The sequence below is a fragment of the Dendrobates tinctorius genome, unplaced genomic scaffold (genome assembly GCF_039654945.1).
Source record: "Dendrobates tinctorius isolate UK_male_01 unplaced genomic scaffold, ASM3965494v1 ptg000019l, whole genome shotgun sequence".
Classification (NCBI taxonomy): Eukaryota; Metazoa; Chordata; class Amphibia; order Anura; family Dendrobatidae; genus Dendrobates; species Dendrobates tinctorius.
The window spans coordinates 86122725-86144572 of NW_027361687.1; the positions used below are offsets into that span (position 1 = coordinate 86122725).

General features: G+C 41.4%; 1 protein-coding gene across 1 annotated transcript in view; it reads right to left on the reverse strand.

Annotated features, from left to right (window-relative positions):
* Window positions 1-967: 967 nt before the first annotated feature.
* Window positions 968-21848, reverse strand: part of LOC141082673 (embryonic protein UVS.2-like) — a 31371-nt gene continuing 10490 nt past the window's right edge. Inside the window, exons 5-11 of the mRNA XM_073566620.1 lie at window positions 16444-16525; window positions 16164-16291; window positions 14342-14457; window positions 8746-8971; window positions 8073-8191; window positions 7632-7842; window positions 968-1173 (exon numbers count right to left, since the gene is read on the reverse strand). Coding sequence (XP_073422721.1) covers window positions 1169-1173; window positions 7632-7842; window positions 8073-8191; window positions 8746-8971; window positions 14342-14457; window positions 16164-16291; window positions 16444-16525 — 887 coding nt within the window. The 3' untranslated portion in view covers window positions 968-1168. The remainder of the gene's footprint in view (window positions 1174-7631; window positions 7843-8072; window positions 8192-8745; window positions 8972-14341; window positions 14458-16163; window positions 16292-16443; window positions 16526-21848) is intronic.

Genomic DNA, 21848 nt, shown 5'->3' on the forward strand with positions numbered 1-21848 from the left:
CATGATGATCCCCAAGACTTTTGTGAGAATACTCTGTGGACTTACATGCCAAAAGTCAAACTTTTTGGAAGAAAGAAGTAACAGAACATTTCAGAAAAGCAACATTGTACCAACAGAAAATGTGGTGGTAGTGTGATGGTCTGGGGCTGTCAGCGAAACCAAACTTATATATTTTTTCTTTATTTTACTGATCAAATAATGGACATTTGTAAAAATCAATTTGATTTTTCTGAGACCCCAAATTTTCTTATTTTTCCTTCAATTGAGATGTATGAGGGGTAATTTTTGGCCTAGTGAGGTGATCATTTTATTCTAGAGTTTTGCTTTTTTTTTCTTTATGGTGTTTACTTTATGGGTTAAATAATTTAGTATTTTGTTAACTTCCACTTATCTCTGGGCTTCACAAGAATATGAAATTGGTAGCTATAGATACCTTCAGCTGGCCCTCGGCTGCCATGGCAATCCATAGGCAGTACATGATCACATAGCTAGGGACTGATGATGTCCCAAAATAAGCATGCCCAAAATTGCATGCCTTTAAAGCTGCCGTCAGGGATTGACAGCGGCATTTAAAAGGTTAACAGCAGAGATCAATGCTCGATTCAAGGCACTGCTAGTACAAAAAGATGCCGGATATGATCGTAGACTTCTTCATGCAACGTTAATGAACACGTACAGTGGATGTCAAAAAGGCGCTAAGGAAAAAATAAATGTTGATGCTCAACTAATGGCTGGATGATCTAGCAAGCAAATGGACCTACAAATAATTTTGATAAAGAAAATAAGGTGGATAGAAGGATGTTATTGGTGAAAGCTCTTATTGGAAGCTGTGTTTTGAGGCATTGGACTGGAGCCTTCATAAAATATCTTTGGTAGGCAGATCTTGACATGGCAAACATTATCCCACACCTTTACATAATAACATACATATTCAGTCATTCAAAATAATTGAATATGGAGCTTCATATAAGATGCAATTAGAAACTTTATTAGAGTACCTTATTAAAAAAAGGAGTGTATACGAGGCCCAAAAGAAAATTTAAATGATTCCATCATACTTAATAACTAAAATTTGCTAAAAAAAAATCAAGAACATCACAGATATATTTTCAGAAAAGAGGTGGTAATTTCCAGGACAATGAGGATTCCAGAGTGTGGTCATCTCCAATTATACTGTAGAGAAAGAGGGATAAAGATAAATTAGAAAACCATATAACCAAAGTCATATTGAATACATTTTGTTATACACTGCGCAAAGAAATGAAGGGAACACTTAAACAACAGAACATAACTCCAAGTAAATCAAACTTCTATGAAATCAAATTGTTGACTTAGGAAGCAACACTGATTGACAATCAATTTCACATGCTGTTATGCAAATGGAATAGACAACAGATGGAAATTATTGGAAATTATAAAGACACTCTCAATAAAGGAGTGGTTCTGCAGGTGGGGACAACAGACCACATCTCAGTACCAATGCTATCTGGTTGATGTTTTGGTCACTTTTGAATGTTGGTTGTCCTTTCACACTTGTGGTAGCATGAGATGGACTCTGCAATCCATACAAGTGGCTCAGGTAGTGCAGCTCATCCAGGATGGCACATCAATGCGAGCTGTGGCAAGGTTTGCCGTGTCTGTCAGCGTAGTGTCCAGAGGCTGGAGGCGCTACCAGGAGACAGGCCAGTACACCAGGAGATGTGGAGCGGGCCATAGGAGCGCAACAATCCAGCAGCAGGATGACTACCTCCACCTTTGTGCAAGGAGGAACAGGAGCAGCACTGCCAGAGCCCTGCAAAATGACCTCCAGCAGGCCACAAATGTGCATGTGTCTGCACAAACGGTTAGAAACTGAGTCCATGAGGATGATCTGAGGGCCTGACGTCCACAGATGGGGGTTGTGCTCACAGCCCAACACCGTGCAGGACGCTTGGCATTTGCAACAGAACACCAGGATTGGCAAATTCACCACTGGTGCCCTGTGCTCTTCACAGATGAAAGCAGGTTCACACTGAGCACATGTTACAGACGTGACAGTCTGGAGGCGCCGTGGAGAGCGATCTGCTGCCTGCAACATCCTTCAGCTGTTAGAATCTGTTCAGATTGTGACTATCCACCATTTTCTTGTAGTGTTCGGGCGGCTGGTCTTTTTCCCCTGGTGCTGGGTTGTCTTTGGTCAGGTGATTGTATCACCCTTTATTAACCTGCACCTGTCTCCCATTCCTTGCTGGACAACAGTGTTAATCCACTTGAAGTCTGACTTGGAGCCTTGCTTTGCCTTCTGTGTGTTTAATTAGTGCAGTTCTGGGACCTCTGGTTCTGCTAATCTTAGTTTCTGTTTTCAGTTTGTTTCTGCAGCCTCCTCTGTTTTCTATTAGGAGGTGACCCGTTTTTGTACCCAGTCCTTAGATCTTTCAGGGACCCCCTTCCCCCGATCTATAGGTCTTTGCTTGAGATTATTATAATCCAAGGTGTCATACCTAAATGATCATCACATCAGATTTCAAAACAAATAGGTGATTAGGCAACTCCTTATCAAAATTCAACCTACAAAAGCCACATGAGTTCAAAAAATGCCCAAAATCAGAAAATGCTTGATCATAAATCACACAAAAAACTGTTTTTTTGTGCAAAAAAGTTTTAAATACCTTTGTTAATAATCTCATATAAACATGTATAAGTACAAAATACATGAGTACATATAGGTGGAAGACTAAACAGCATAACCACTTGAAAAGGAAGCCCTTTGAGCGAAACGCATCGGGTCAGAGCCAACACCACTTGAAATTCCCACATGGGTAATAAAAGTTTAACTGTTTACACTTAGACCTGTGGTATGACCACTAGGCATGGCTAATACATACTAGACAATTGGGGAAGTTTGGTATTTACTATTTGCAGTGGGATTATTTCTTCAGCCTATTGAATACAATACCTGTATTTGATGTTATATGACTGAGGTACTTAATTTTTATGCATACCAAAACTATTTTAGGATTTATGATATCCTTATACTGTTGTTCCCTATTTTTCTATGCTAGGTATTGTCTGTTTTCAACATGGTATTCGCTTTTACTAATATAACTTTCCAAGTGGTTATGCTGTTTAGTCTTCTACCTATATGTACTCATGTATTTTGTACTTATACATGTTTTTATGAGATTATTAATAAAGGTATTTAAAACTTTTTCGCACAAAAAACAGTTTTTTGTGTGATTTATAATCAAGCATTATCTGATTTTGGGCATTTTTTGAACTCATGTGGCTTTTGTAGGTTGAACTTTGCTTGAGATTAGCCTAGGATCGTCGGAGAGTCTATTCACAAGGAATGGGCCTCCAACTCCATCGTAGGGTATCAGCCTAGTCACATTGCAGGGTCAGTTCTCTCCCTCTTACCCTAGTCCTGTGCTGCAGAACCATAACTTCAGCATGAACGGTTTGGCAGTGGATCAGTAATGGTGTGGGGTGGCATTTCTTTGGAGGGCTGCACGATGTTGGGATGTGAGCGCAACCCCCATCTGTGGACGTTGGGAACGCAGACCATTCTCATGGAGTCAGTTTCTAACCATTTGTTCAGACACATGCACATTTGTGGCCTGCTGGAGGTCATTTTGCAGCGTTCTGGCAGTGCTCCTTCTGTTCCTCCTTGCACAAAGGCAGGTAGTGGTCCTGCTGCTGGGTTGTTGCCCTCCTATGGCCCCCTCCACATCTCCTGGTGTACTGGCCTGTCTCCTGGTAGTGCCTCCAGCCTCTGAACACTACGCTGACTGACACAGCAAACCTTCTTGCCACAGCTCGCATTGATGTGACATCCTGGATGAGCTGCACTACCTGTGACACCTGTGTGTGTTTTAAATTCCATCTCATGCTACCACAAGTGTGAAAGCACAACCAACATTCAAAAGTGACCAAAACATCAGCCAGAAAGCATTGGTACTGGGATGTGGTCTGTGGTCCCTACCTGCAGAACCACTCCTTTATTGAGAGTGTCTTGATAACTGCCAATAATTTCCATCTGTTGTCTATTCCATTTGCACGACAGCATGTGAAATTGATTGTCAATCAGTGTTGCTTCCTAAGTGGACAGTTTGATTTCACAGAAGTTTGATTTACTTGGAGTTATATTCTGTTGTTTAAGTGTTCCCTTTATTTCTTGAGCAGTGTATAAAAATGGATATTTTATTTTAGAACAATTTTATTCTAGGGATTTTCTGGTTTACAAAGACAATCAAATGTTTTATTATCAAGATCTAAAATATTTGGGTGGCTCATGTGTATGTATCAGAGGTGAGAATTAGAATAAAAGCATCTCTCACTCTGGATGATACAGAAAATCAAAGAATTACATGGACAAAAACTCAATAGAATTGAATTGTGAACTGCTTGTTTACTTAGTGGTGGACTTTGAAGATCTAGGAATTACAGAGAGAACCCAGTGAATTCAACAACAACTTTACAATTCTCAGTTCCTCAGTGATGGAATAAAAAAGATCCATGAATGCCATGAACCATCCAATTTAAATATTTATTTCTTCATAATTGTCTTTAGTTCCATAAAGTAGAAATGCATTTCTACTTTATCCTCCATTTATCCCCCATTTTGATACCGAGGACTCTCAAATTTTAATATTTATTTTATTAGCCATTAATGATTTCAATAGGAATTGAATAATGTTAATTTCCTCAGTAGTGGACTCAAAGGATCTGAGAATTATATTGAAAAGCCAATGATTTTAATTAGAATTGGGTAATGCTCAATCTCTCAGTAGTGTATGTGGGGGGAAATTACAGAGATAGCCTAATTATTAATTAGAATTGGGTAATGCTCATTCCCTCAATGGTGAACTCAGAAGAACCTGGAATTACAGAGACAACTTAATGAATTCAACAAGATCTAAGTAATTCTCATTTCCTCAGTGAAGGTTGTTTATACTATTTTAGCTTACAGATAACAGGATACAGCAAATTGTCATATTATGATGAACTTGTCATCTGCACTCTCATCTAACAAAAAAAAAGATAATCCAAATAAAATTACTTTTTGAAGCTTCTAGAATACATTATTGTGGAATTTTGAGTTAAATGAGAGGATACCTCAATCTTGAACCCCATATCTTGGCTATAATAAAGAATAATTATAAGTGTCTAACTCTGGAAGACCTGTCCTGTTATACATCACATAAGAAAACCATTGACTTGAATGGGTACTGAGTAGTGTTGAGCATTCCAATACTGCAACATCGGGTATCGGCCGATATTCGCTGTATCGGAGTTCCGTTACAGAGTTCCGATACTTTTAGAATATTGAATACCGGAATCGGAAGTTCCCATAATGCAATGAGCCAGTTTGATTTTATTCAGCCAATGAGGAATCCTAAGAAGTGTGGGCACATCCTGTTATGCATGTTAGGCATGTTAACTAATGGCATGGCTGTGATTGGCTGCTGAAATGATGTCATGATGCACTATAAAAGCCGCCGCCGCCATTTTGGGTTCACTCTGCTGTGAATTTACTTAGGGACAGGACGCTGCTGTTCTGACTCTGAGGGACAGTTTGAGCTAGTGATTTGCTTTATTGTGCTTTACCCAGGCTAGGTGCTTCCTATGTGGGCTGCGGGATCTGGCAATGAAGGCTGGTTCCGTAGTGCCAATAAGACAAGCTCCCCCTGTAGGACTGTGGGTTTCGGTAACTCCGGCCGGCTCGCGGCCTTGCAACTTTTTTTTTCATGTGTACCTTCTGCTGCATATCTGAGTTCAAGTACCATTAGCTGGTTCTTTGGAAGTCAATCTTGAATATGTTCCCCTGGGTTCCAGTAACGTCAGCTGGTTCCAGGCAGAGCGTTTGGCTTAGGTGCCTCCTTCTCGGTATCCGAGTTCCACCAACGTCTGCTGGTCCTTGGTAGTGCTTTCTGGCACAGGTACCTCCTGCTTAGTAACCGGGTTCCAGTACCATCAGCTGGTCCTCGGTAGTTCCATTGGCTCCTGTACCTTCGGCTACCCATACAGGTTCCAGTACCGTCTGCTGGTTTTCAGCAGTTCCTCAGCCTTCTTGTACCTTCTGCTACATTTCCAAGTTCAAGCTTTTTGAAATGGTTTTTGGTAATAACTCTGGATCTCACTGATGACGACCCTGGAGACGACGACCCTGAAGACCACCCTGAAGAATTAAAAAAATTTAAAAAAAAAACTAATTCCTGCTATTCCATTTGATAAGGCTAAACCTCTATGCCTTTAATGTCTCCTCCACCTCCCCCAATACATTCTACATTATCCTTAGTTGTTTTCCTTCATGTAGAATTAACCTTCAAGGAAAGTAAGGGTTTTTTTTTTCATTCCAATATTTGTGTCCCATAGACTTGCATTGGTTTCCGGTATCGGAATCGGCGATATCCGATATTTTTGGGGTATCGGTCCAATCCAATCCGGTCCGATATTTCCCGATATCGGAAGGTATCGCTCAACACTAGTACTGAGTAAAGAATATTTTACACTGCAAGGGTGTCACTTGGAATTTGAACACTTGCGAACATGTTTCAGCACAGATTATAGTTGGTTTCCGAGAAACTAAAATGGTTGATTCTTGGTCTTAATGGGGCTCACAATCTAAATTTTCTACCAGTATCAGTATGTCTTTGGGGTATGGGAAGAAACCCACACAAACGCACAGAGGAAATGTTGTCCTGGGTGGGATTTGAACCCAGGGCAACAGCACTTCAAAGCAAATATGCTAACCACTGAGCCACCATGACATTATCCCTTGTCACCATATTAAAGGGGTTGTCCGGGCTTTTCACATAATCTCAGTACATATCAATAAGTAATTTACTTTCTGTCACTAGTTTGCACGGTTTTCTGAACAGAACGTCCAAGGGGGGGTGTTATGGCATTGAAATGAGAACTAGTTGTAACCTCCTACTCTACTCCAAACATGCCCTCTATAGCAACAACACCACCCTCCATAGCTACAGGCCCTCCCCGTCCACATGAAGAAGCCCTCATCACACAGTAGCAAATCCTCCCCCTCTAGCAGCCTCACTGCAGAGAGCAGCTGCTCCTCCCCCAGACACACACTGAACAGTGATCTATGGAAAGTGAAACTAGTGTGGAGGAGGGAAAATCATCCTGTATTCAGGGCCACTCCATGATTACAATACATAACTCATTATCAGTAATTCCTTCCCTCACTGTCCCAGGCTGCTGGAAGCAGTGAGAACAGACTGTGTGATGGCCAGTGATGGGGGTCTGCAGCTTCTAATCTGCACAGGGGATGGCAGTCACTGATGTAATCTGTTGTGTGACAAAGCCTCTGCTGTGTGAATGAGACAGCTCTGTGTCACTGATGTCTTCACACAGCAGCAGATTTGGTGCAGTGTATGTGTGAGCACTGTGTCTCTAATGACACAAATACTGATGGGAGCAGCCTGTCCCAGAAATTGATGCCACTTTGTGGTGTCTGCCGAAGGGCAACATTTTGTAATAAAAGGGGTTTGGAATATAAAGGAAAGCTGTTCCAGAATCATTGGAGCAGTGCTAATTTGAGAAAGTGCTCAGTTTTCAATTAAAATCCAGTGAAAGGTCCTCTTTTATTGTCCTCTTAAATGAAAATATAAAGATGAGGCTGTAATACTCACTGAAATTATATGACCCCTTGAACCCTTTATACTCATGGGTCCAATCACTATAAAATGTTATCACCAGGCTATTGGCATCGGAGGTAATGACAGGGATGCTTCTTTCACCACAGTATGGTCCATATCTAGTTTTTACATCTTGGATTTGTATATTATCATACATGCAGTAAGTATGAGGCTCCATCTGGAATTCAGTGATGGTCAGGACAATCTGAAAAAAATCCGAAGCATAAGTTTTAGCCAGTGAAACTTAGTTTGATCTAATGGATCACGTTCCAACATATGGATATTAAAACAGCATACAAAATAGAAAACTATAACTTGAATATGGTTGTGATGAATCATGGGGCAAATTCATGCATTGATCTTTGCACTGTAACAATATGTTGAGTATAGAACTTTTTACTTATCTGATTGTAATGAGAAACAAGAAAACCTTACCCTACGTCCAACTGGAGCTGTGATTGTATAATTGCATCTCAGGTTGCCGCCATAGTTATTAGGGTAATTGGGGGAAGTAATGTTTCTTTGGGCTGCATAGTACGTTCCTCCGCATTGAACTGTAAAAAATTAACTTACCACAATATAATATGGAACAAAAAATAGGATATTTAAAAAATAGTTTAAAAAATTTGAATACATTTTAATTAACTTCTTTCACAACTCAACTGTAAAGTCTTAAAGGAAGTGTGATGGCGCAAATTGATTTTTCAAGCCAAGCACAGGCACTCAAAGCTCCATTGGCATGGCCAAACAGATCAGTGCACCTTCCCACTTACTTATTTTTGTTCTATCTCCTCCTTTACATCTCTTTTGACTGATAGCCAGAAAAGGGCAGAGATAGATGGAAAACAAGTAGGTGGGAAGATTCACCGATCTGTTTGGCCATGCCAAAGATGCACCGAGCGCCTGTACCTGGTTTGAACACTCATTCTGTGCTGACTGTCTACTTTTATGGTGTGCAATGTTGTACAAATGCCATTTTTTCTTGAGCAAAATTTATAGAGATGTTGGGTTCTAATGAGGATGTGGATCTTATAGTTCTATTGATCATATTGAAAAATACAAAACGTATTCTAAATTATATTACCAAAAATAGAAGGTAACACTGTACCTGTGCTGTATAAAGCTTTGAAGCCCATCCCGGTAATACTGCTATCACTGGAAAACTCAACCAGTAATTGGTTGGTAGATGCAATAACTGGAGGGACCGCTCCAGAGCCACAAGTTCTGTTTATAATTGCAGGATACCTCTTAGTAGGACCATCATAAATCATAATGTAGTCAGATGCACAATTAGGAGATGACTGGACATCAAAGGCAACAAAGTTCAATGAAACCTAAAATCATAAAAAAAAAATAATAATTTAGGTCTTAATAATGAATCTGCAGAGAACTATCCAACTCCATTGTAGAGCGGCCAAGAACAACGTCTAATAAGTTGGTGTGAGTAATAAACAATAGAAATGATTTAGAAAAAGGACATGAGCATCAACAGAAGGAAACACAATAAGGGCTCATACTCACTGGTGCGAAAATCGGATGAGTGCAATCCGATTAAAAATCGGATTGCACTCTGACCAATGTTAGGCAATGTGTGACATCTCATTTGCGATTTTTTTTCTCAGCCGGAATCGGACTGAGGAAAAAATCGCAGCATGCTGCGATTTGCTGCGATTTTCAGGTGAAAATCGCCAATGCAAGTCAATGGGTGCGATAAAATATCTGACAGCACTCGCACCATGCGAGTGCTGTCCGAATTATATGCACCGGTGTCCTTTGAAAAAAGCCGGCAATTCATCTCCGGCTACTGTACAATCACACTGACATGTTAGAATAGAATAGATAGAATAGATGTATACACATAGAATACACTGATATATATGTGTCTGTCACTGACATGTATATATCTATGGATTCTATGTGTATACATCTATTCTATCTATGCTTTTTTGAGCTGTCAGTGTGATTATAGCCGCATATGAATTGTCGGCTTATCTATCTATCTAATATAAATACATATATATGTGTGTGTGTGTCACTGACATGTATATACAGTATGTATTTATATTAGATAGATAGATAGATAGATAGATAGATAGTGTGTGTCACTGACATGTATATACAGTATGTATTTATAATAGATAGATAGATAGATAGATAGATAGATAGATAGATAGATAGATAGATAGGTAGGAGAAAAGCCGGTAATTCATATGCGGCTATACAGTAAAATCACACTGACATGTTCTAGTACAAAAGATATAATACATGTATACACATAGAATAGGTGTATCTATATATACATATATATTTGGAAAATCACAATGACAGCTCACAAAAAACTCGAGATATAAACACATAGAATACATACATACATATATATATTAAATGCAAAAACCTCAGTGACATTATAACTATGTCAAAGAATAGGGTTTAAGGCTATAGATAGCCACCCTAAATCAGGAGAAACACCTGAAACACCCACTCCAATAAGTATGCATGCAAAGAGAAAGATTGAGTAACTAGGTGAATATGGTAAAAATACGTCTTTATTAATTAACATATATATTGTTCAATACAAAAATACAGAAATTAAAATGACACCACAAGATGAAAGAACAGAATAGCCCGGGAAAAGCATCCAGCCACAGGATATCAGGTAATATAGCAGTGTATATAGAAAATAACCACATCTATATAGATAGCCAATGTCTGCTAATTCCCCATCCCCCCAAAATGGGGGTCACTGCGCCACATAATCAAATTATAACCACCTAGTGTGCACAGATAAATTTAGCGTGGCCAGTTGAGAAAATATATCTTACCAGATATACGTGGAGGCTAGGTGAGCCCAGGTCCTGGGCTCACCTAGCCTCCACGTATATCTGGTAAGATATATTTTCTCAACTGGCCACGCTAAATTTATCTGTGCACACTAGGTGGTTATAATTTGATTATGTGGCGCAGTGACCCCCATTTTGGGGGGATGGGGAATTAGCAGACATTGGCTATCTATATAGATGTGGTTATTTTCTATATACACTGCTATATTACCTGATATCCTGTGGCTGGATGCTTTTCCCGGGCTATTCTGTTCTTTCATCTTGTGGTGTCATTTTAATTTCTGTATTTTTGTATTGAACAATATATATGTTAATTAATAAAGACGTATTTTTACCATATTCACCTAGTTACTCAATCTTTCTCTTTGCATGCATACATATATATATATACACATCTCAGTGACACACACAAATATATATAATATATATATATATATATATACACACATATAATATATTATATTAAAGATATAGGGAATATATATGCATATCATATATAATATAAATATGCTAAAAATACTATATATATATATATAATATATAAAGCTCAAAGTGTGTATGTACAGTTGTGGCCAAAAGTATTGACAATTCTGTCAGATAATACTCAGTTTCTTCCTGAACATGATTGCAAACACAAATTGTTTGGTATTATTATCTTCATTTAATTTGTCTTAAATGAAAAAACACAAAAGAGACTGAAGCAAAAAGCAAAACATTGATCATTTCACACAAAACTCCAAAAATGGGCCAGACAAAAGTATTGGCACCCTCAGCCTAATACTTGGTTGCACAACCTTTAGCCAAAATAACTGCGACCAACCGCTTCCGGTAACCATCAATGAGTTTCTTACAATGCTCTGCTGGAATTTTAGACCATTCTTCTTTGGCAAACTGATCCAGGTCCATGATATTAGAAGGGGGACTTCTACAAACTGCCATTTTTAGATTTCTCCACAGGTGTTCTATGGGATTCAGGTCTGGACTCATTGCTGGCCACCTTAGAAGTCTCCAGTGCTTTCTCTCAAACCATTTTCTAGTGCTTTTTGAAGTGTGTTTTGGGTCATTGTCCTGCTGGAAGACCCATGACCTCTAAGGGAGACCCAGCTTTCTCACACTGAGCCCTACATTATGCTGCAAAATTTGTTGGTAGTCTTCAGACTTCATAATGCCATGCACACAGTCAAGCAGTTCAGTGCCAGAGGCAGCAAAGCAACCCCAAAACATCAGGGAACCTCCGCCATGTTTGACTGTAGGGACCGTGTTCTTTTCTTTAAATGCCTCTTTTTTTCTCCTGTAAACTCTATGTTGATGCCTTTGCCCAAAAAGCTCTACTTTTGTCTCATCTGACCAGAGAACATTCTTCCAAAACATTTTAGGCTTTTTCAGGTAAGTTTTGGCAAACTCCAGTCTGGCTTTTTTATGTCTTGGGGTAAGAAGTGGGGTATTCCTGGGTCTCCTACCATACAGTCCCTTTTCATTCAGACGCCGACAGATAGTACGGGTTGACACTGTTGTACCCTCGGACTGCAGGGCAGCTTGAACTTGTTTGGATGTTAGTAGAGGTTCTTTATCCAACATCCGCACAATCTTGCATTGAAATCTCTTGTCAATTTTTCTTTTCTGTCCATATCTAGGGAGGTTAGCCACAGTGCCATGGGCTTTAAACTTCTTGATGACACTGCACACGGTAGACACAGGAACATTCTGGTCTTTAGAGATGGACTTGTAGCCTTGAGATTGATCATGCTTCCTCACAATTTGGTTTCTCAAGTCCTCAGACAGTTCTTTGGTCTTCTTTCTTTTCTCCATGCTCAATGTGGTACACACAAGGACTCAGGACAGAGGTTGAGTCAACTTTAATCCATGTCAACTGGCTGCAAGTGTGATTTAGTTATTGCCAACACCTGTTAGGTGCTACAGGTAAGTTACAGGTGGTGTTAATTACACAAATTAGAGAAGCATCACATGATTTTTCGAACATTGCCAATACTTTTGTCCAACCTCTTTTTTATGTTTGGTGTGGAATTATATCCAATTTGGCTTTAGGACAATTCTTTTTGTGTTTTTTCATTTAAGACAAATTAAATGAAGATAATAATACCAAAGAATTTGCGTTTGCAATCATTTTCAGGAAGAAACTGAGTATTATCTGACAGAATTGCAGGGGTGTCAATACTTTTGGCCACAACTGTATGTATGTGTGTATGTGTGTATGTCCGGGATAGGCATTCACACTGTCGCAGATACAGCCACAAAATTTGCCCATATACACATCATACATATCCTCCATCCCATAGTCCCATGCCCATATACCCATCATACATATCCGCCATCCCATAGTCCAGTGCCCATATACCCATCATACATATCCTCCATCCCATAGTCCAGTGCCCATATACCCATCACACATCCTCCATCCCATAGTCCCGTTCCAATATACATATCCACCATCCCATATTCCCGTGCCCATATACCCATCACACATCCTCCATCCCATAGACCCGTGCCCATATATCCATCATACATATCCTCCATCCCATAGTCCCATGCCCATATACCCATCATACATATCCTCCATCCCATAGTCCCATGCCCATATACCCATCACACATCCTCCATCCCATAGTCCCATGCCCATATACCCATCATACATATCCTCCATCCCATAGTCCCATGCCCATATACCCATCATACATATCCGCCATCCCATAGTCACGTGCCCATATACCCATCACACATCCTTCATCTCATAGTCCCATGCCCATATACCCATCATACATATCCTCCATCCCATAGTCCCGTGCCCATATACCCATCATACATATCCGCCATCCCATAGTCCAGTGCCCATATACCCATCACACATCCTCCATCCCATAGTCAACCATTATGACATCATAATGAGCGGCGGGGCTTGCAATCTATGATGACATCAGCGTCGCCATGGCAACCATTATGACATCATAATGAGGGGCGGGGCTTGATACGCACACACTGTTTCCCCATTATGCAAATAGGGGCATTATGACATCATAACGAGGGGCGGGGCTTGACACGCACACCCTTTTTCCCCAGTATGTAGATAGGGGCAAAATTGTTTGGTAAATTGGAAAGCGCAGGGTTAAAATTTCACCTCACAACATAGCTTAGGACGCTCTCGGGGTCCAGACGTGTGACTGTGCCAAATTTTGTGGCTGTAGCTGCGACGGTGCGGATGCCTATCCTGGACATACACACATACACACACACACACACGTACTGTACATACACACTTTGAGCTTTATATATTAGATGTGTGTGTGTTTTGAAGGTTTTTTTTTTTTAAAACGATGTGTACAGTTTGTTTTTTTCAATGCTATTATAACATGAGTATTTACATGGAGAGAACTGCTCTATGTAAAACCTCATGTTAAAATCGCATTGCATACGGATGTCATACTCGTGTCATATTGAAAAATCACACTGAAATCGCATTACACTCGCATGACAATTGCATAGAATCGGTCAGTTTTTTTCATCCAGAAAACTGACCTTTTTTTTCTCGCAAATGGGGATGAGCCCTAATATTGTAAGTTGGATCATAGTGATGGTTTTACAATTGAAACTGTACAAGTCTAGATTTATAGATACTTATACATAATGAATATATGGAGATCACAGTTGGGTAATCTAACCTATGTGTATGGTCCAATAGTCATTTAAAAATGTGGTTTCATTTATACCACCATATAACAGGAGGGATAATCCATTAATGTTGTCAGAAAGGAGCATCTTCCTGATATTCTAGAAATATTGTTATAAAATATTGTCCTGTGTTAAAAAAAAGGAGAGCTTGACAATAATTCTGTTTCTTCATTACTGCACCTGATCTGATGGTGTTCTAATCAGGAAAACACAGTTGGCATTATTTGGGTACGCGGATGGGTAGTTGGCTGAGGTCAGATTTCCGCTTCGTTGATTCAATAAATTGCCACAAACATCTAAGAGAAGGGAAGAATAATTTAAACAATGTTTAAAAGTACGAAACAAATCTTTATTATCCTATTATGGTTCTAATGTTCCAATCTGTTAAATGTTAGTTACAACTTATAGAAACACTAGCTGTTTCCAGCCAGCTAACGCTCGGCATGCTCATTGCTATCTAATTAACGCTGCTGGTGATTAAACTAAAGTAAATAATGACAACATTCAATAGCGCTTACACAGGTGGTAAATTAAATTAAAATGAAGTTAATAACAATAATAATCTTTAAAAATCTGAATAATACTAATGATACATTTTATTCACAGTGTAAAATCAAAAACAAACTGGATTCAGTAAGATGTGCGTTTTTTATTCATTCCAGCATCTAAACAAATTTCATAACGAAACATAAATTAAGTTAAAATTTCTCTGTAAATACAATTAAATGTATAGTCATTTTCATCATTTTCAAAGATATTTCCTTGACTTCTATCAGGTACAATTTGAACTGAAAGACCTTTACAACTTGTTACTCTAGAGAATGCAGTGTATAATTGACCATGTGTGAATACAGGATCAGGTAGGAGAACACCAATCTTATCGAATGTGGTGATGTGGTGGGGGGGCAGGATTATGTGTGGTGATGTGGTGGGGGGGCAGGATTATGTGTGGTGATGTGGTGGGGGGCGGGATTATGTGTGGTGATGTGGTGGGGGGCGGGATTATGTGTGGTGATGTGGTGGGGGGGCGGGATTATGTGTGGTAATGTGGTGGTGGGCGGGATTATGTGTGGTAACGTGGTGGGGGGTGGGATTATGAGTGGTAATGTGGTGGGGGGGCAGGATTATGTGTGGTGATGTGGTGGGGGGCCGGGATTGTGTGTGGTGATGTGGTGGGGGGGCAGGATTGTGTGTGGTGATGTGGTGTGGGGCAGGATTGTGTGTGGTAATGTGATGGGGGACAGGATTATGAGTGGTAATGTGGTGGGAGGGTGGGATTATGAGCGCTAATGTGGTGGGGGGCGGGATTATGAGCGGTAATGTGGGGGGGCGGTATTATGTGTGTTAATGTGTTGAGGGCGGGATTATGTGTGGTAATGTGGTGGGGGGATTATGTGTGATGATGTGGTGGGGGCAGGATTATGTGTGGTGATTTTTATGTGCGATGATGTGGTGGGGGGCAGGATTATGTGCGGTGATGTGGTGGGGGACGGGATTATGTGCGGTGATGTGCTGGGGGACGGGATTATGTGCGGTGATGTGGTGAGGGGGCAGGATTATGTGTGGTAATGTGGTGGGGGGCGGGATTATGTGTGGTAATGTGGTGGGGGGGGGATTATGTGTGGTAATGTGGTGGGGGGTGGGAGTGTGTGTGGTAATGTGGTGGGGGGGCGGGATTGTGTGTGGTAATGTGGTGGGGGTGGGATTGTGTGTGGTAATGGGGTGGGGGGCGGGATTGTGTGTGGTAATGGGGTGGTGGGCAGGATTGTGTGTGGTAATGGGGTGGTGGACGGGATTGTGTGTGGTAATGGGGTGGGGGGCGGGATTGTGTGTGGTAATGGTAATGGGGTGGGGGGTGGGATTGTGTGTGGTGATGTGGTGGGGGGCGGGATTGTGTGTGGTGATGTGGTGGCAGAGGAGCTACTGTGCAGGGGGAGAGATTAGCGAGTAATCACGATGCCTCTTATATAATGTATATAGATGTGGACCTGTAAATACTTACTGCACTGATACAACCGGTTGATTTTGGAAACATCGAGAACACTCAGTCCATCTCTTTGTCCAATTGGGACATTGGGATCAGGTTTGGGCACAATGGTAGCTTGTCTTGAAGTGTTACTGAATGAGTAACTGTCAGATACACAAGATTAAGAAAAAATGAGTGAAAACGTGAGATTGCGACAGAATAACACGTCATAGAATAGAAGATTCTAGATTTTATATTAGTTTTGGTCTTTTTAGCAATGATGTACAACTTCTGATGTCACTAACCAATAGCTTACCGGTCATAATGCATCACGGAGGAGTAGTCATACTCCAGACCAAGATTATTAGTGTTTGCCTTAATAAAGTTTGGAATAGCATCTATAAGACAAGACAACTGTATTAGACTGGATCTTATAATGATAAAAATATCAAATTAATTGCGACATCTTACAGCATTAGCGTGACTAGCGTTCACAAGATATTCAGCGCCATAGCATTAGGTTGTCTTTAGATTTGATCAACCCTTTTGCACAAATTCCATGCAAAAATTCACAATTTTTCAGATTGGTATATCTGAAAACTGTTCATTATGTTATGAGCATATTTTTACAAGCTTTGGTAAAAATCTTAGCAAAAATTTCAGCACTTGGTGCTTCAAAATCACCACGAAAATTTGATTTTTTTGCACATCTGTGGCAGAAAAACAAATCTATATATATACAGTGGGGAAAAAAAGTATTTAGTCAGTCAGCAATAGTGCAAGTTCCACCACTTAAAAAGATGAGAGGCGTCTGTAATTTACATCATAGGTAGACCTCAACTATGGGAGACAAACTGAGAAAAAAAAATCCAGAAAATCACATTGTCTGTTTTTTTTTCATTTTATTTGCATATTATGGTGGAAAATAAGCATTTGGTCAGAAACAAGCAATCAATATTTCTGGCTCTCACAGACCTGTAACTTCTTCTTTAAGAGTCTCCTCTTTCCTCCACTCATTACCTGTAGTAATGGCACCTGTTTAAACTTGTTATCAGTATAAAAAGACACCTGTGCACACCCTCAAACAGGCTGACTCCAAACTCCACTATGGTGAAGACCAAAGAGCTGTCAAAGGACACCAGAAACAAAATTGTAGCCCTGCACCAGGCTGGGAAGACTGAATCTGCAATAGCCAACCAGCTTGGAGTGAAGAAATCAACTGTGGGAGCAATAATTAGAAAATGGAAGACATACAAGACCACTAATAATCTCCCTCGATCTGGTGCTCCACGCAAAATCCCACCCCGTGGGGTCAGAATGATCACAAGAACGGTGAGCAAAAATCCCAGAACCACGCGGGGGGACCTAGTGAATGAACTGCAGAGAGCTGGGACCAATGTAACAAGGCCTACCATAAGTAACACACTACGCCACCATGGACTCAGATCCTGCAGTGCCAGACGTGTCCCACTGCTTAAGCCTGTACATGTCCGGGCCCGTCTGAAGTTTGCTAGAGAGCATTTGGATGATCCAGAGGAGTTTTGGGAGAATGTCCTATGGTCTGATGAAACCAAACTGGAACTGTTTGGTAGAAACACAACTTGTCGTGTTTGGAGGAAAAAGAATACTGAGTTGCATCCATCAAACACCATACCTACTGTAAAGCATGGTGGTGGAAACATCATGCTTTGGGGCTGTTTCTCTGCAAAGGGGCCAGGACGACTGATCCGGGTACATGAAAGAATGAATGGGGCCATGTATCGTGAGATTTTGAGTGCAAACCTCCTTCCATCAGCAAGGGCATTGAAGATGAAACGTGGCTGGGTCTTTCAACATGACAATGATCCAAAGCACACCGCCAGGGCAACGAAGGAGTGGCTTCGTAAGAAGCATTTCAAGGTCCTGGAGTGGCCTAGCCAGTCTCCAGATCTCAACCCTATAGAAAACCTTTGGAGGGAGTTGAAAGTCCGTGTTGCCAAGCGAAAAGCCAAAAACATCACTGCTCTAGAGGAGATCTGCATGGAGGAATGGGCCAACATACCAACAACAGTGTGTGGCAACCTTGTGAAGACTTACAGAAAACGTTTGACCTCTGTCATTGCCAACAAAGAATATATCACAAAGTATTGAGATGAAATTTTGTTTCTGACCAAATACTTATTTTCCACCATAATATGCAAATAAAATGACAAAAAAACAGACAATGTGATTTTCTGGATTTTTTTTTCTCAGTTTGTCTCCCATAGTTGAGGTCTACCTATGATGTAAATTACAGACGCCTCTCATCTTTTTAAGTGGTGGAACTTGCACTATTGCTGACTGACTAAATACTTTTTTTCCCCACTGTATATATATACATATATATATATATATATATATATATTGAATTGAACGTGTGTGTAACACCAACCAATCAAGAAGCAACTTTCATTTCACCAGAGCTGTTTAAAAGAATCTGAGCTGTGATTGGTTGCTATGAGCAACAGTTTTCCCACTCCAGAAAACACCTCAGCAGACTCTGACTGGGTGGGAGAAATCTAGCATCCCTGGGAAAATAAGCTACCAGCCATTGTCTGCCCTCCAGAAAGGAGCAGAGTGCGCCTGACAGAAATGAATCCCCCCTCCTGTGCCCATATACCCATCACACATCCTCCATCCCATAAAAACATCTTCCCTCTTAAAGGGATCATTGGTATGGAAGTCAGGGCAAATCCACTCAGAGCTGTGGTTCTGATCTCAGGGTCTATTAAAGGGATCCCTGGTATGTAAGTTAGGGCAATTCCACTAAGCTCTCTGGTTCTGACCACAGGCCCTCTTAAAGGGATCCCTGGTACGGAAGTGAGGGCAAATTCACTCTGCGCTTTTGTACTGACCCCAGGCCTCTCTTAAAGGGATCTCTGGTATGGAAGTAAGGGAAAATCCCTCAGGGCTCTGATTCTGACCCCAGGCTTCTATTAAAGGGATCATTGGTATGGAAGTCAGGGCAAATCCATCCAGTGCTTTGGTTCTGACGCCAGGCCCCTCTTAAAGGGAACCCCGGTATGGAAGTTAGGGCAATTCCACTCAGCGTTCTGGTACTGACCCCAGGCTCTCTTAAAGGGATCCCTGGTATGGGTCAGGGCAATTGCCTTCAAATGCTCTAGTACTGACCCCAGGCTATCTTAAAGGGATCTCCTGTATTGAAGTTAGGGCAAATCGCTCAGCGCTCTGATTCTCACCCCAGGCCTCTCTTAAAGGGATCCCCGGTATGGAAATTAGGACCGTTCCACTCAGCGCTCTGGTTCTGACCCTAGGCTGACGGGATGATGTGGGATATTATGGGTAGTAGTCTGCGGGATGTGACGGGAGGATGTAGGATATTAGTGGTAGTTGTCCGGTGGCTCTGGCTGACAGAATGATGTGGAATATTAGTGGTAGTTGTCCGGTGGCTCTGGCTGACGGGAAGATGTGGGATATTAGGGGTAGTAGTCTGGTAGCTCTGGCTGACGGGATGATGTGAGATATTATAGTGAATGTGGCTATGCGGAGTGGGCGGGGCTATACACATATACATAGATATAATCATTATAACTTGTTATAACTAACCATAGTTAGTTACTATGCCTGGGCAGTGCCGGGCTCTTCAGCTAGCAATAAATACAATTAAAAAAAAAGTAATTTTTTTTCACACATCTTAGGCTAGTTTCACACTAGCATTTATGAGCGCAGCGACGGCCTGCGCACGGCCGCCGCTAAGCCCCGCCCCCTGCCACGCCCCGCTGGTAGCTCCGCCCACCGGCGCATGACGCTGCATGCGCCCTGCGTCCCCTATCTTTATCACAGGGGGCGCAGGCCGTGCGCAGTATGCGTTTGGCGGCACATGCGTCCTTTTGACGGTGCACCGACCTGCGCCAAACGCAACCTGCTGCAGTTTGGTTGCGTCAGCGCACCGTCAAAAAGGCGCATGCGCTGCCAAACGCATACTGCGCACGGCCTGCGCCCCCTGTGATAAAGATAGGGGACGCAGGGCGCATGCAGCGTCATGCGCCGGTGGGCGGAGCTACCGGCGGGGGTGCTGCAGGGGGCGGGGCTTAGCGGCCGCCGTGCGCAGGCCGTCGCTGCGCTCATAAACGCTAGTGTGAAACTAGCCTTAATAATTCTCAGCTTGATTCTCAATGTTTGTTCTGCTAAACTTAAGATCACCTAAGCTCTATTACTCCCTGCGGTCCCAAACTGCTTTTCTGTTCACTCAGCAACATGACCATTCTGATAACAAGATGTACACATTTATACTTTTTAATTGGTTAAAAAAAATAAAGAGAATTGAAAAAAAAATTTAGTTTCGTAACATAAAAAGCATCAAACTTTTTTTTTAGAATTTTTGAATTTTTAAAGAGGACTTTTTTCTGGCGGGAATCTTTTCATCCTTAGGACCTTTTTTCTTACTTTTTTATAGACATTTGAATTTTTTTTCATGGCTTTTAATAATCCATGGACAAAAAATATGTAGACTTTGTAGAAAGTAAGAGAAATATTGCACACTGTAGAAATGATTCCTCTCCACCCATGCGTAATGTATAAACTGGTCACATCAGCTGATGAGCGGTAAAAGATAAGTGGTCAGGAATAATATTTACAGCAATTATGGAGGGCATGGTATAGAGGGTAGAAGGACTTTGATTAAGCAGATCTTTCTGTACTTGACTGTCAGACATGTGCTTAGAGTAAACTGCCACGTCTTATTTGTGAAGTTTAAGATCAGCTTGGGAATAACTATTGAGAGTTGAGTAAATGCAAAAATAATTGGTGGCCATGCAGTCTGCACAGGATAACATTGCCCTGGGCGACTCACACAGCAAACTCTGCTATTTCACAGTTTTAATATTGATCCTGGCTCTCGTAAAATGTAAGTAGAAAAAAATAAAGTGTCTAACTCATGGTTATAATTTGTAGAAAGTCTTTATTTTATCCAAGATAAACTGTGAAAATTGGTCCCAAGATAGATAGCACGAGAAACAAGTGACAGGTTTCAGATAGAATTGTTCTTCCTCAAAGCTGTCTTGTTCGAAACGCATCGCTTGTTTCTCATGCTGTGTTAGGGACGGAGGAACGCACTAAATATAAATAATAGGAAGTGCGTTCGCCGCCCGGGATCCACCGTGCACTAGGTGTAACAACCACTGCTGAGTAATGGCAGACTCGCTATATGGCAGTATACTGCGCTCGGGTTAAACATCACCTGAGGTGCGCAGAGCGGACACTGTTAAACTCACAGAGGCGCTTTAGTGTAAATAAAGCATAAATGCCGAGCCTGTTAGCTTCACAGGTCTCAGCTGGCGTGCACACACGGTATATGGTCACAGGACACGGCCCAAGGCAGAAGTCGGTGTCCGTCTTGACCTACCGTGCGTGTGACGTCGCTACCGCAGACGCTGGTAAGTGCTGCTAATTGCAGAGCGACGGTAACTACTGCCGCTGTACGACAGTGCCATGAGGCATAACACTATCGGACGCTAGTGTAGTGGTGCGGTATGAACTGTGGCGTATGGCTTGCCACTGACTGGCACTGACTATAACTCTAATTCCCTAACCACATGCGTAATATCAGAGGGAAGGGGTTTCATAATAAGTCAGTCACCAGAATCATACATCCGTCACCATTCACACATAGCAAGTATAGTCTATACTAGCGCATGGGCGAGCGGCCATTCGGGCCTTTTATAACCATGCGCTTCCGGGACC